This window comes from Ceratocystis lukuohia (genome assembly GCF_044167205.1).
Source record: "Ceratocystis lukuohia strain C4212 chromosome Unknown Supercontig1_pilon, whole genome shotgun sequence".
Lineage (NCBI taxonomy): Eukaryota > Fungi > Ascomycota > Sordariomycetes > Microascales > Ceratocystidaceae > Ceratocystis > Ceratocystis lukuohia.
In genome coordinates, this window is record NW_027263520.1 from 3,800,228 (window position 1) to 3,812,389 (window position 12,162).

Below are 12,162 nucleotides of genomic sequence, written 5' to 3' on the forward strand. Positions count from 1 at the left end.
ATGGCTTGACTCAACAACTTTCTCCCTTCCCTTTTTTTGATTGATCTTTTTTTTTCTTTCCTTTTCCTCTATCATCATCTTGTCCACATATTTAATTCCGCTAATTTACGGCTTCATTTATTCAGTCTCTCTATTTACCGCCTATTGCGAATCTCGAACTAGCAGCTCACTTTCATCGCCCAAAAGCCCTCCTGCTCTCTTCCATTCCTTCCTCTAAGCTCCGTTCCCCATGTCTGAACTACGCTACGACGGCCAGGTCGTTGTCGTTACTGGTGCTGGCGGCGGTCTCGGCAAGGCTTACGCTACTTTTTTTGCTTCGCGTGGTGCCAGCGTAGTAGTAAATGACCTTGGTGTCTCCTTTAAGGGCGAGGGAACATCTTCAAAGGTACATCAAGCCGCAATCCCCTATCTAGAGTCGCCTGCTTACATGTGAACACAACTGCTAACCGCTTCACCTTCTAAATCTGCAGGCCGCCGATGTCGTCGTCAACGAAATCAAGGCCGCTGGTGGCAAAGCGGTCGCCAACTACGATTCAGTCGAGAATGGAGAGCGCATCATCGACACTGCCATAAAATCATTTGGTCGGATCGATATCCTCATCAACAATGCCGGAATTCTGCGAGACGTTAGCTTTAAAAACCAAAAAGATGCCGATTGGGATCTTATAATGAAGGTACACGTCAAGGGCGCGTTCAAATGCGCTCGCGCCGCCTGGCCCCATTTCCGTAAGCAAAAGTACGGTCGCGTCATCAACACTGCTTCTGCTGCGGGCCTATTCGGCAGCTTTGGCCAGACAAACTACTCTGCCGCCAAGATGGCCATGGTCGGCTTTACTGAGACCCTGGCTAAGGAAGGCGCCAAGTACAACATTCTCTGCAACGTTATTGCACCCATTGCCGCCAGCCGCATGACGGAGACAGTTATGCCTCCAGACCTACTGAAGAACCTAGGCCCCGAATGGGTCGTCCCGCTTGTTGCTGTTCTTGTACACAAAGGCAACCAGGAGACAGGATCCATATTTGAAGTCGGTGGCGGTCACGTTGCTCAGCTACGTTGGGAGCGCTCGTCCGGTCTGCTGCTAAAGGCCGACGAATCATACACCCCCGGTGCAGTGCTACAAAACTGGAAAAAGGTTACCGACTTTAGCAGCCCCCAATATCCGACAGGCCCCAATGACTTCCTTACGTTACTAGAGGACTCATTAAAGATGACATCAGCACCTCCTTCTGAGAAGCTTGACTTCTCTGGAAAGGTTGCTTTGATTACCGGTGGAGGTGCTGGTATCGGTCGCGTTTACTCCCTAGCTTTTGCCAAGCATGGAGCTTCAGTGGTTGTAAATGATCTTGCGAATCCAGACACCGTCGTGGAAGAGATTAAAAAGATGGGCGGTAAGGCCGTTGGCGTCAAAGCCTCGGCTGAGGATGGCGATGCCGTGGTCAAGGCTGCGATTGATGCCTTTGGCCGCATCGACATTATTATTAACAATGCTGGTATCCTCCGCGATAAGGCCTTTAACAACATGGACGACAACATGTGGGACTCTGTAATGAATGTGCACCTCCGTGGCACTTACAAGATCACTAAAGCTGCTTGGCCGTACTTCCTCAAGCAAAAATACGGCCGCGTAGTCAACACAACATCCACCAGTGGTATCTACGGTAACTTCGGACAGGCTAACTATGCTGCTGCCAAGTGCGGCATTCTGGGTTTCTCACGGGCTCTTGCGCTTGAGGGCGCCAAGTACAACATATTCGTCAACACAATTGCCCCCAATGCTGGTACTGCCATGACCAAGACCATCTTGCCAGAGGAGCTTGTACAGGCCTTCAAGCCTGACTACATTGCCCCGCTTGTCCTTGCCCTGTCCAGTGACAAGTGCCCCAACCCTACGGGTGGCTTGTATGAAGTTGGAAGCGGTTGGTGTGGACAAACTCGCTGGCAGCGCACAGGAGGCCACGGGTTCCCCATCAAGACTCCTTTGACTCCCGAGGCTATCCTGAAGCAATGGGACAAGATTACCAACTTCGATGATGGTCGTGCTGATCATCCTTTCAAGGCACAAGATTCGATCGAGAAGATGGTTGCCAATTTGTCAAGCTCGGACGAGACTGGCGATTCCAATGATAAGACCAACTACCTGGAGTCCATTGAAAAAGCTAAGACGAGTGCCTCTATTGACAGCGAATACAAGTTTGAGGAGCGGGACGTGTTGCTATACAATATCGGTATTGGTGCCAAGCCAGACCAGCTCAAGTACGTTTTCGAGGGCGCCGATGACTTTCAGGCTCTACCCACCTTTGGTGTAATCCCGCCGTTCAATGCTCAGCTTCCATGGAGCTTCGATGACATTGTACCCAACTTCAGCCCCATGATGCTCCTTCACGGTGAGCAGTATCTGGAAATCAAGAAGTTCCCTATCCCTACATCGGGCTCCCTGATTTCTAGATCCAAGTTGCTGGAGGTCGTTGACAAGGGCGCTGCTGCCATTGTTAAGACCGGCGTAACCACGATTGACAAAGCTACCGGCGAGGAAGTGTTCTACAACGAGTCAACCGTCTTCTTGCGTGGCTGTGGTGGCTTTGGTGGCCAGAGCAAGCCTAGTGATCGAGGCCCCAGTACTGCTGCTAACAAGCCACCCGCGCGTGCCCCCGATTCTGTTGTCGAGAGCAAGACCAATGAGGATCAGGCTGCCATCTACCGTCTCAGTGGCGACTACAACCCGCTGCACATTGACCCAAGCTTCGCAAAGGTCGGAGGCTTCAAGACGCCTATTTTACACGGCTTGTGCTCGTTCGGTATAGCTGGCAAGGCGGTATATGAGCGCTATGGCGCCTTTAAGAACTTCAAAGTCCGCTTTGCGGGTACAGTCAACCCAGGCCAGACTCTGGTGACTGAAATGTGGAAAGAGGGCAACAAGATTATCTTCCAAACCAAAGTCAAGGAAACAGGCAAGATGGCTATTAGCGGCGCGGGAGCTGAGCTGGTGCAGAACCCCAAGACCAAGATCTAGGGCTAGGGAGTAAACTGAAGTGTGGGCAAACTTGTTAGGTATTGATGGTTAATGTGTTTTTGGATTGTTCTTTTTTGTGGGATGGTGTTTTAAATGTAGGATAATTAAATGCAGAATTAAATGCAGAAATGAATCTCGACTACCACTAGCTTGACTATAAGGGATTTATCTCGCCCATTCCTTCGATTGTGACAGATGGGTTCTCAGTGATCCTCCTCCTGCCTTTGATGTGCAGGAGTGTCGACTTTCCTGTGTCAAGGTCTAAACCGTTCTATGCCGTCCACTCTGTCACTGTCTCCATCAGTGTATAGATTTTCTGGCAGTTGTCCTCGAATGATTGGCCCCTAATTACCAGTGCTCCATCGTCTGCATATCCCAAGAGGTGTGGTATCCTCCTGTAGATGGGAGCCATGAAAGGCATGTAGAGAATAGGTGAGATTGGAGAGCCTTGTGGACCTCATGGCTTTTTTTTGTTTCTTGTACGCGGTCCTCTTCTCAACGTCCGCAGGATGATTGCGATGGGCTGTTCGTGCACTGCGCATTTGGGCATTCTGTTCTTTGCATGCATCGTTCCACCATGGTTTGAGCACAATATTGGAGGGCGTTTTTGGGGTTGACGCCTCAAGTGCTCTTTCCACTGCTGCCATCAGTTCCTTGGCTATGAGCTCCGATTTGTTTGCTTCGTCACCGCTGCTCTCCAGGAGCTTTTCCAGTTGGTCAGCTTCTCGTTTGCATTCTGCGACGAAGGTATCGGTGTTCATTTTCCTTAACCTCCATTGAGCCTCGGGTCTTTTTCGGGCTGCCCTCGCTCTCACTTTGACTTCAACAATCTCGTGATCACTCGTGCTTCCTGGTATTATGTTCATACTGGTTACCCATTTAACCACTGTGGCTTGAGGTGCGATGACCAGGTCTATGGCTCTCCCATCCTCGTGCGTGGGTTCATTTTTGTCGTTGAGCACGGTGAGGTCATTTTCTGTCATCCAGTTCTCTAGGATCTTCCCCGCTTCATTTTCCGTGTGGTTGGCATCCCAGGTTCCATGGTGTGCGTTGAGGTCCCCTAGCGTAATCCATGCGTTGTCTTTTTCTGTTCGCATGAGTTCTTGTAGTCCCTCCCCCGGCCTTATGCTACCTGTTGGTGCACTGTATGCCCCTATTATTTGAAGCGTTCCTTTCGTTGTCTTTAGGCGGATAGGGCACAAGTCTGCGTGCGCCTGGTGCATCTCCATCGTTTTTATGTTTTTCCGAACATAGGCAAAGCTTCTGGGGCGGACCTCCCATCCATCTCTCGGGCTGTGTCAAGTGTATTCCGGGTGGTCCTTTGTCCTGTCCTTACGCAGTCCGATCCAGGGTTCTTGTACCAGTAGGACATCTACTCTCTGCCTGGCGGCATTCTGTAGTGTCTCTTCGTGGCTTGGTCCCCTTTTTCCTGCGTTGACGCTCCAAATTGTTAGGTTCTCTAACATTGGTCTTGTCGGGACTGGCTTGATTCTGCGTCTGATGCGGGGTCAGCCATGGACGTTCTTTTTCTCTTTTTCTTGGCCTGACTGTCGACATCATGGTTTTCCTGCGACTCGGTCGCTGTTTTAGGTGCCGCCTTCTCACCCCGGGCGTTCCTCTTGCAAGATGGCTCTCCTGCGGCATGGCCCTCTGCTTTGCATACAATGCACGCCGCATGTGCACCGGAGTGTTCTTTTTCCAGGTGAGCTTGGCTACCGCAGAGCCTGCATCTTGGTGCTGCCTTGCATCCTGTGGTGGGATGCGCCTCCCAGCAGTTGCGGCATAAAGGCAGCGATGGGGTCCTGCACCTTTTGACTCTGGCTTCATTGTTGCTTCCCTCGAATTTCATGCTTGAGGGGAGTGTCTTTCCTTCCGGCAGGTTTATCGCGACGCGGAGGGTGGCATCCTTGTATTTCTCTGCTTCTATTTGCCACTTTATGGCCTTGACCTGTCCGCCGGTTTGTGTTGCAATTTGGCCGATGAACCATTCCTCATTTTTGGTGGGCACGGGGCCCCCCTCGTTGAGGACATAAAAATCCGACAGGCCAGTGATTCGTGCGTGCGTCCACTTGCTGTCCAACTCACACGCTCTTGCGCCACATGCTGTCTTGGCCCTTTCTAGGTTTATTGTGGTTGCCTTGCTCTTCTCAATGTAGAATGCCCAACCTGAGTTTACCTTCTTCATTTCGAACTCTTTGGGCGTGCCCTTGAAAATCTTCGCCTCCCAGCAGGTGCGGCATAGGGGCAGCGCTGAGGTTCTGCACCTCTTGACCGTGGCCGTGTTATTACTTCCCACAAATTTCATGCTTGTGGGGAGTATCTGGCCTTCTGGCAAGTCGATGGCGAAACGGATCGTGGCATCCTTGTACTTCTCCGTTTCCATTTGCCATTTTATGGCCTTGACTTGGCCTCCAGTCTGTTTCGCAATATGCTCGGCGAACCATTGTTCGGTTCTGATGGGCACGGGGCCCTCCTCACCGAGCACATAGAAGTCCTCCAGTCCCGTGATCCGTGCGTGGATCCACTTCTTATCGACTTCGCATGCCTTCGCTCCGTATGCGATCCTGGCTCGTTCCATGTTCGCATCCGTCACTGTGCTTTTTTTGGCGTGGAATGCCCAGCCAGAGTTTACCTTCTTTGCGTTCAACTCTTTAGGTGTCCCCCCAAAAATCTTTGCCAACTCACGGTTAGCCGCCTCTTCTTTGCCTTCGGTCGGTCCCCGAATGAAGACTCTGACCGTTTGCTCTCCCTCCTTGCCGGGAGTCTTGATGGTTGTCTTTTTCTGGGCCACCGGCTGTTTGGTCCCTCCGGTGGCCTGCTTGGCGACTGTCGCGTAAGTCCTTTTCCCACTGGGCGCCTCCTGCTTTTGGGCAGCCGTCCCCTTGGGCTTTGTGGCCTTGTTGGTTTCCGGGCTTTGTCTTTTCTTTTCCATTTGTCCGGGGTTTGGGGCGCGGCCCCCGAGTTGCAGCTTCTGGAACGCTGCTCTGAATTCGGCAGAAACGTGTCCCGCCAGCATCCTCACGTCGGCATCCCCTTTCGCCATTGAGATGGCCTGGTTGCAAATCTCTGGGATTTTTTCCGCCAGCCAGAGGTATACGTTGCCTTTCAGTTCCGCCCTTTTCTTTTCCTCGGCTATGTGTTTCATGGCCATCTCGAGGTTGCGTTCTTTCTCGGTGGGTGGTCCACCGTGTTTCCTTTCCTTGGTGGCCGGCTTCTTCGGCTGCTCCGCGCGCGCGACGGTTGTCGTTGGCTCCGCCTGCGTACTGGACTCCTTCTCCTCCGCCTCTACACCCGCTGTGCTGTTTTCCGTAGGTCTATGACCTCCTCAGCTCTGTCAACCATATCTATCTCGTTCTGGTCTTCTATGGGGCGTGTCGGGGGGGCGCTGTCTGATGCAGCCACGCACTCCATGGTGTCGCTGTTCTTTGTTCTTTGTTCTTTGTTGTTTTCTTTGTTATGGCGCGTGATAGTAGGGGCTCCTTAGGGTTATCTCATTTTCCTGGGGTTGAAGGAGGGAAGTTTTTTTGTCCTGGAGTTGAAGGAGGGAAGTTTTTTTTTTGAAAAAGATGAATGTTTTTTTTTTTTGATGTCAAAAAAAAAGGATGATGAATATGATCTCATGCCGAGACATGAGATCAAAAAGAAAGCTGCGTAATCTGGGAATCGAACCCAGGGCTAATCGAATCATTGCTATGATGGCAACGATTAATGTTACCACTACACCAATTACGCCTTGAACGAGATTTGCGCTTCTTAATGTGGGCTAAGGATAGCTTTCTATAACCCTAACCCTTATTCACCAGCTGCCCCTCTTACAACCCTTGGGGGGACTGGCGCCTCCCCTTCTTCCGGGCTTTTGTTTGTTTCTGCCGACTACAGGTGGAAAATGAGTAACAGGGTTGCTTGGGAGCAACATGAGCTTATCTCGCCCAAAACCTGTGGTCAGCCCCGCAGAGGGTTAATTCTGTCCGGTAACCAATCCGGCGTCGTTTGATCTCAGTGATTCCAGTAGACGTTAAAGAAATTCAAATCAAATCAAATTCTTCCGGGCTACTGGAGGACGACGTCTATGACACTGATAAGCGTTTCTCATTCTTTTCTTCTTCTTTGACCCTGTGTCATGTATCTTGACTATGAGCTGTGGAGCCTTGAGGCCGCACTTACCCAACTTTGAGGATAGCCTCGTCGTCGACTCCCCTTTTTCACGACAACTTTTGCGATCGCCAACTCCCCATCGCCGCAACATCACCATGAGCCCTCGGATGCTTGCACAGGTTGGTTTATTTTCTCTTCGCTTGAGAGGGATTCCCAGACTGCAATGTAATCTGTTGGCTTCCCTCGGACAACCCTAGTAAGGTGTGTTGCCCTAGACAATGATAGAGAAGGATAGAGATCATAGCACAGAAACCTTCACACAACGATAAACTAACATTTACTATATCTAGACGGCCGGCTACGGGCAAATACTTAGGACCATCTCTTGCCATCGCGGATGTAGAGATGACTGACTAAATGGGGCGGCTACAAGAGGCGGAAAACACCCCTACTGGAAGCCCAAACACCGAAAACCTAACTACCGGAATCCCAACCGCCAATAACCCTCAGAAAGAAAACCCACCGGAAAAGAACCAAACCAATAAAGAAGACGGCAAATACAAGGAGAAAGGACTCCTAGAGAGCAGACACGCCAAATCCGACAACTTCACACGCGCCCTGGAAGACGCCGTCAACAGGAAGAAACGAGAGATGGACAAGCAGGCAATGACCATCAGACGCGTGACCCAAGCCTTTGACATGGCCGAGGAAAAGGCCACGCCAAAAAAGAACGAGGAAGACTATGAAGTCTTCCAGAACATCTTCTCGACTCTGAAGACCATGCTAGACGGCGCGATCCAGAAGACGCTCGCCGGCAGCGAACTGAAAGCTCAGGGAACCAACCTCAAAAAGCGTCAAGATGCCGATCATACTCAATGACAGCAACTGGGACGAGTGGTAGAACAGCCTCCTAGTTCAGCTCCAAAATAGTGGGCTATAACGAAGGCCAAGACCATGCGAAATAGTTGGGTCTACTTCAAAACGGATCATAAGCGAAACTTCATCCAGGATGATACAGAAACGGATGCAGATGAAAGAAAGGCGCATGTCACTGACGGCAGCAAGAAGATGGAGGAACGAAGCCTTTAAAGCAGACTTCCGACACTAGATATAAGAAAACTGCCCGAAGATTAGACATCTCGGCGGAGCGCTGAACTGGCTGAGACCATACGACATTGGCTGGATGAAGGAGTCGAACAGAAATTGACAACGGCTTACCACCCACAGTCAAATGGGGGTACAGAGAGGGCAAACCAGGAAATCCAGGCCTACTTACGGGTTTCCATCAACTTTGCTCAGTCAGACTGGGACAAACTGCTCCCTTCAGCCATGTTAACCCTCCTAGTTATGCGCCGATCTGCGAGACTGAATTCCGATCAAGACACCATGCCACCAGCACGAGACCCCTCTTCTGCCCAAGAGCAGAATTCCAGTGCGTCTAAGCAGGCGCAACCTGGCGACAACATGGTAGACACAACCATGATGGCAAACTTCATGAACTTCATGGCGATGTTCCAGAAGTTTGCCATGAAGGCAGAACCCGAAAGTGAACCGGAGACGGAAAATAACCCGGTTCACAACCCCAAAGAGCTGACCGTAGCCCAGCTCAAGAAGAACGACTGGTCCTTTTCCGTAGGACCGGAATCTATACTGTCTTCAGACGAGACATGGCATACTTGGTATGACGACATGGTCTCCTCTCTCGAGGAAGCAGGCATGCAAAACTGCAAACCACCATGTAGGTTTTAGGGTTCAGGGTCACATGACAATCTGACCCTTACCCCGCTCTGAGATAGACTTACGAAGCGCCAGCTTCGGAAGTCTGTCACAGAGTTTGCTTCCTTCTTCATCAAGCTTTGAGAATTATAAGAATCGACGTACATTTTTAAGATAGCTATTCATACGAGACTCACGTATCTATATGCATCAACGTGAGTGATTATAGCGCTTGTTTACTGTGATCAATAGCTGCAGGGTTACAACTGCCGTATCATAGACGCAGGCGTAACACCCACAACCGCCAACTACGGATGAACTACCGGCACCCTGCCCATGGCAAGAAAAAGGGGATGACGCAGATGATCACGAGCCAGGAAAACAACTGGCGGACAGATACCGAAGACTGGTGGGGCGGATGATGTACGCGAGTACCATGACCCGTCCCGATCTAGCATACGCTCTCAGAAGACTCGTGGCGGTCGACGGCCCTGACGGAAGGTTCACGAGTGGAATAACCATCGCAAAGCCCTTCACAGGCGCCATTGGCCACCACATACTATGTCACGGACAGTCAGGAAGGCTCTATGAGACTGACTTAACAGCTCAAAGACAGGACAGGCAGGACAGGTAGACAAGGACGAGGACAGAAAGAACAGTATATTCGGGACGGTAACAGATACCAGGAATAGAAGACATTACGTTGCTTCACCCATAGACACCGACGAGATGTCAGCCCGCCCGAACCCCCCGTCTTCGCCTGATAGCTTCGAGAGCTTCAGTGAGGAGGTTGCAAGTCACACTAGCGCTTGGTTTGAATACTTCCGCTCCCTGTTCTCCTATGCAGATGAAAAAGAAGCCGAGATCGCCATTCTCAACCACACGATGACCACTGAGTCCGCTAACTTCACTGCTGTACGAGACAGCCTCACTGCGAATTTCCAAGCAACACGGGGCCAGCTAGAGTACGTGCAGAACGAGTTGAAGGAGGCCCGGGTGAGCTTTACCAGGCTCGCCTCAGTGAGCAAAGGGCTCTTGACAAACTCCAACTAGCCATACCACCACCCCCTGCTGCTCCCACTGTCTCCTCTTTCTCAGCTTCTACAACAGCTACCCCTCAACCACCTACTTTCTCAGCTCCTACAGCAGTTGCCCCTCCAACATCTTCTTCCCTAGCTCCTATAACAGCTGCCCCTCTAGCATCTTCCTCAGCAATACCTGTAGCCTCAGCTACTACTCCTCCAATATCTATGTCTTCAGCTCCTACTTCCCTCTGGCATAGGAGACTTGGTCATGTCTCCCCAGACTATATCAAGAAAACTAGCCAGGCTACTATAGGGATGACAATCACACAAGATAATCACCTACAACAAGCCTGTGAAATCTGTCTTAAGTACAAGGCTCAAGCTTCTCCTTATCCTTCTATTCCTGAGGATGAAAAGCCTAAGAAGTTTGGTGATAGGATACATGCTGATCTAATGGGGCCAATTCATCCTGAAGCCCCAGGTGGTCTCAAGTATGTTCTTCTTGTTGTAGATGCTGCAACTAGATATACCTGGACTAGATGTCTTACTACTGTCGTGGAAGGAGAAGCCTCTGCGTCCGCTTTTGCTTCATTCCCACGTCTGTTCCTGCCCATGCCCCGGCCCCTTCCGCGGCCGAACAATTCACGATGACTCGTACTGTCCAGCTCTCTGAACGACTGCCTGACCCTGACAAGTTCGAAGGCGACCGACCAGACCTTCGTCGCTTCACTACCCAGATCCGCCAGAAAATGAAAAGGAACCGTGACCGTTTCCCAGACGCCCAAGACCGTATGGCCTACGTCAACAACCGCTTGAAAGGACCGGCATATGCCCTCATTCTACCATACATCCAGGATGGGGAATGCCTACTTCCAGACTATGATGCTATCCTGAAAGTCCTTGACCGCGCATATGGGGACCCCGACAAGGTCAACCGTGCGCGCAGCGAATTGTTCCACCTCCGACAAAACAACAAGGAGTTTGCTACCGCATAATTGATCACTGTCAGAAGAATGTTTTGTTCTTTGTCACCCAGCTCGCTCATTACCCCATCGTCTTGGGTATGCCTTGGCTAAAGCAACATGATCCAACTGTCCGCTTCGCTGATCACTCAATCACTTTTGATAGTGAATACTGCCGAAACCACTGCAACGTTCCTGGTAAGCCCGAGAAGTTTCGGGCCTTACACAACGTCCCCCATAAAGATCGACCTAGTAACTTACCCCCACGATCCTTGGCCCTTCGCAACCTGAACATTGTCCCAATCTCGAAGGAAGGTGCCATTGCCTACTCCCGCCGGTCTGCCTGTCGACTGTTCGTGACGACACTGGAAGAAATCGATCGAATCCTGAACCGCCCTGACTCCCCGGACTCCGCAAGTCCCCGGGAACCTGAACCCTTTTCCCTGCCTGCCGAATTGTCAGATTTCACCGATGTTTTCTCCCCTCGCGAGGCGGAAAAACTACCACCACACCGACCCATGGATCACCATATCCCCCTGGTGGAAGGTGCGAAACTGCCTTTCGGGCCCCTATACTTCATGTCCTGAGACGAACTGAAAGCCCTCCGTGAATGGCTTGATGAAAATCTCTGGAAAGGTTTCATCCGTCCCAGCTCCTCGCATGTTGCCTCTCCCGTTCTGTTCGTGAAGAAGGCTGATGGAGGACTGCGTTTCTGTGTTGATTATCGCGCCTTGAACGCCGTGACCATCAAAGACCGATACCCGCTGCCCCTAGTCAAGGAAACTCTGAACAATCTGCATGGAATGCGCTACTTTTCCAAGATTGATATCATCTCCGCTTTCAACAACCTCCGTATGACTGCTGGAGAAGAATACCTGACTGCCTTCCGCACGCGTTTTGGCCTCTTTGAGAGCCTGGTCATGCCGTTTGGACTGACGGGAGCCCCGTACTCCTTCCAACGATACATCAACTCTTCCCTGCGAGAATATCTCGATCTGCTCTGCACGGCGTATTTGGACGACATCCTGATTTACAATCTTACCCGTGAAGAACACACTGAACACATCCGTGCGGTCCTCAAACGCCTCCGCGCCGCTGGATTATACGCCCAGGCTCCTAAGTGCGAGTTCTACTGCACTGAAACCAAGTTCCTAGGCTTGATCGTCGGCTGTTAGGGCTGAGCCTGTGAGGTGACAGGTGACAAACCCCATGAGACATCCCACAAGACATGTCACACAACCCAGCCCCCTTACTATAGTACGATAAAAAAACCCCTCAACCATTTGAGCAGCTTAGATAGTTGTTTCCTTTCCTCCTCAATGTTGAATCTTTGATTATCTCAGAACCTGTCTA

The 12,162-nt window shown here is 51.0% G+C and overlaps 4 protein-coding genes across 4 annotated transcripts; 2 read left to right on the forward strand and 2 right to left on the reverse strand.

Moving 5' to 3' along the window:
* Positions 1 to 229: 229 nt before the first annotated feature.
* Positions 230 to 3,011, forward strand: HOO65_010959 (uncharacterized protein; the record flags this gene model as incomplete). Its single annotated transcript, XM_071005422.1, has 2 exons — positions 230 to 385; positions 471 to 3,011. The coding sequence occupies 2 exons, from the start codon at positions 230 to 232 to the stop codon at positions 3,009 to 3,011; spliced, it is 2,697 nt and encodes an 898-aa protein (XP_070862781.1).
* Positions 3,012 to 3,355: 344 nt separating this feature from the next.
* HOO65_010960 (endonuclease reverse) lies at positions 3,356 to 4,108 on the reverse strand (the record flags this gene model as incomplete). Its single annotated transcript, XM_070999840.1, has 1 exon — positions 3,356 to 4,108. One exon carries the CDS (start codon positions 4,106 to 4,108, stop codon positions 3,356 to 3,358), a length of 753 nt encoding a protein of 250 aa, XP_070862782.1.
* Positions 4,109 to 4,470: 362 nt separating this feature from the next.
* Positions 4,471 to 6,422, reverse strand: HOO65_010961 (uncharacterized protein; the record flags this gene model as incomplete). Its single annotated transcript, XM_071005600.1, has 2 exons — positions 4,471 to 6,310; positions 6,418 to 6,422. The coding sequence occupies 2 exons, from the start codon at positions 6,420 to 6,422 to the stop codon at positions 4,471 to 4,473; spliced, it is 1,845 nt and encodes a 614-aa protein (XP_070862783.1).
* Positions 6,423 to 7,523: 1,101 nt separating this feature from the next.
* HOO65_010962 (uncharacterized protein) lies at positions 7,524 to 7,985 on the forward strand (the record flags this gene model as incomplete). The annotated part of the gene is made up of 1 exon (XM_070999841.1): positions 7,524 to 7,985. One exon carries the CDS (start codon positions 7,524 to 7,526, stop codon positions 7,983 to 7,985), a length of 462 nt encoding a protein of 153 aa, XP_070862784.1.
* Positions 7,986 to 12,162: the final 4,177 nt, after the last annotated feature.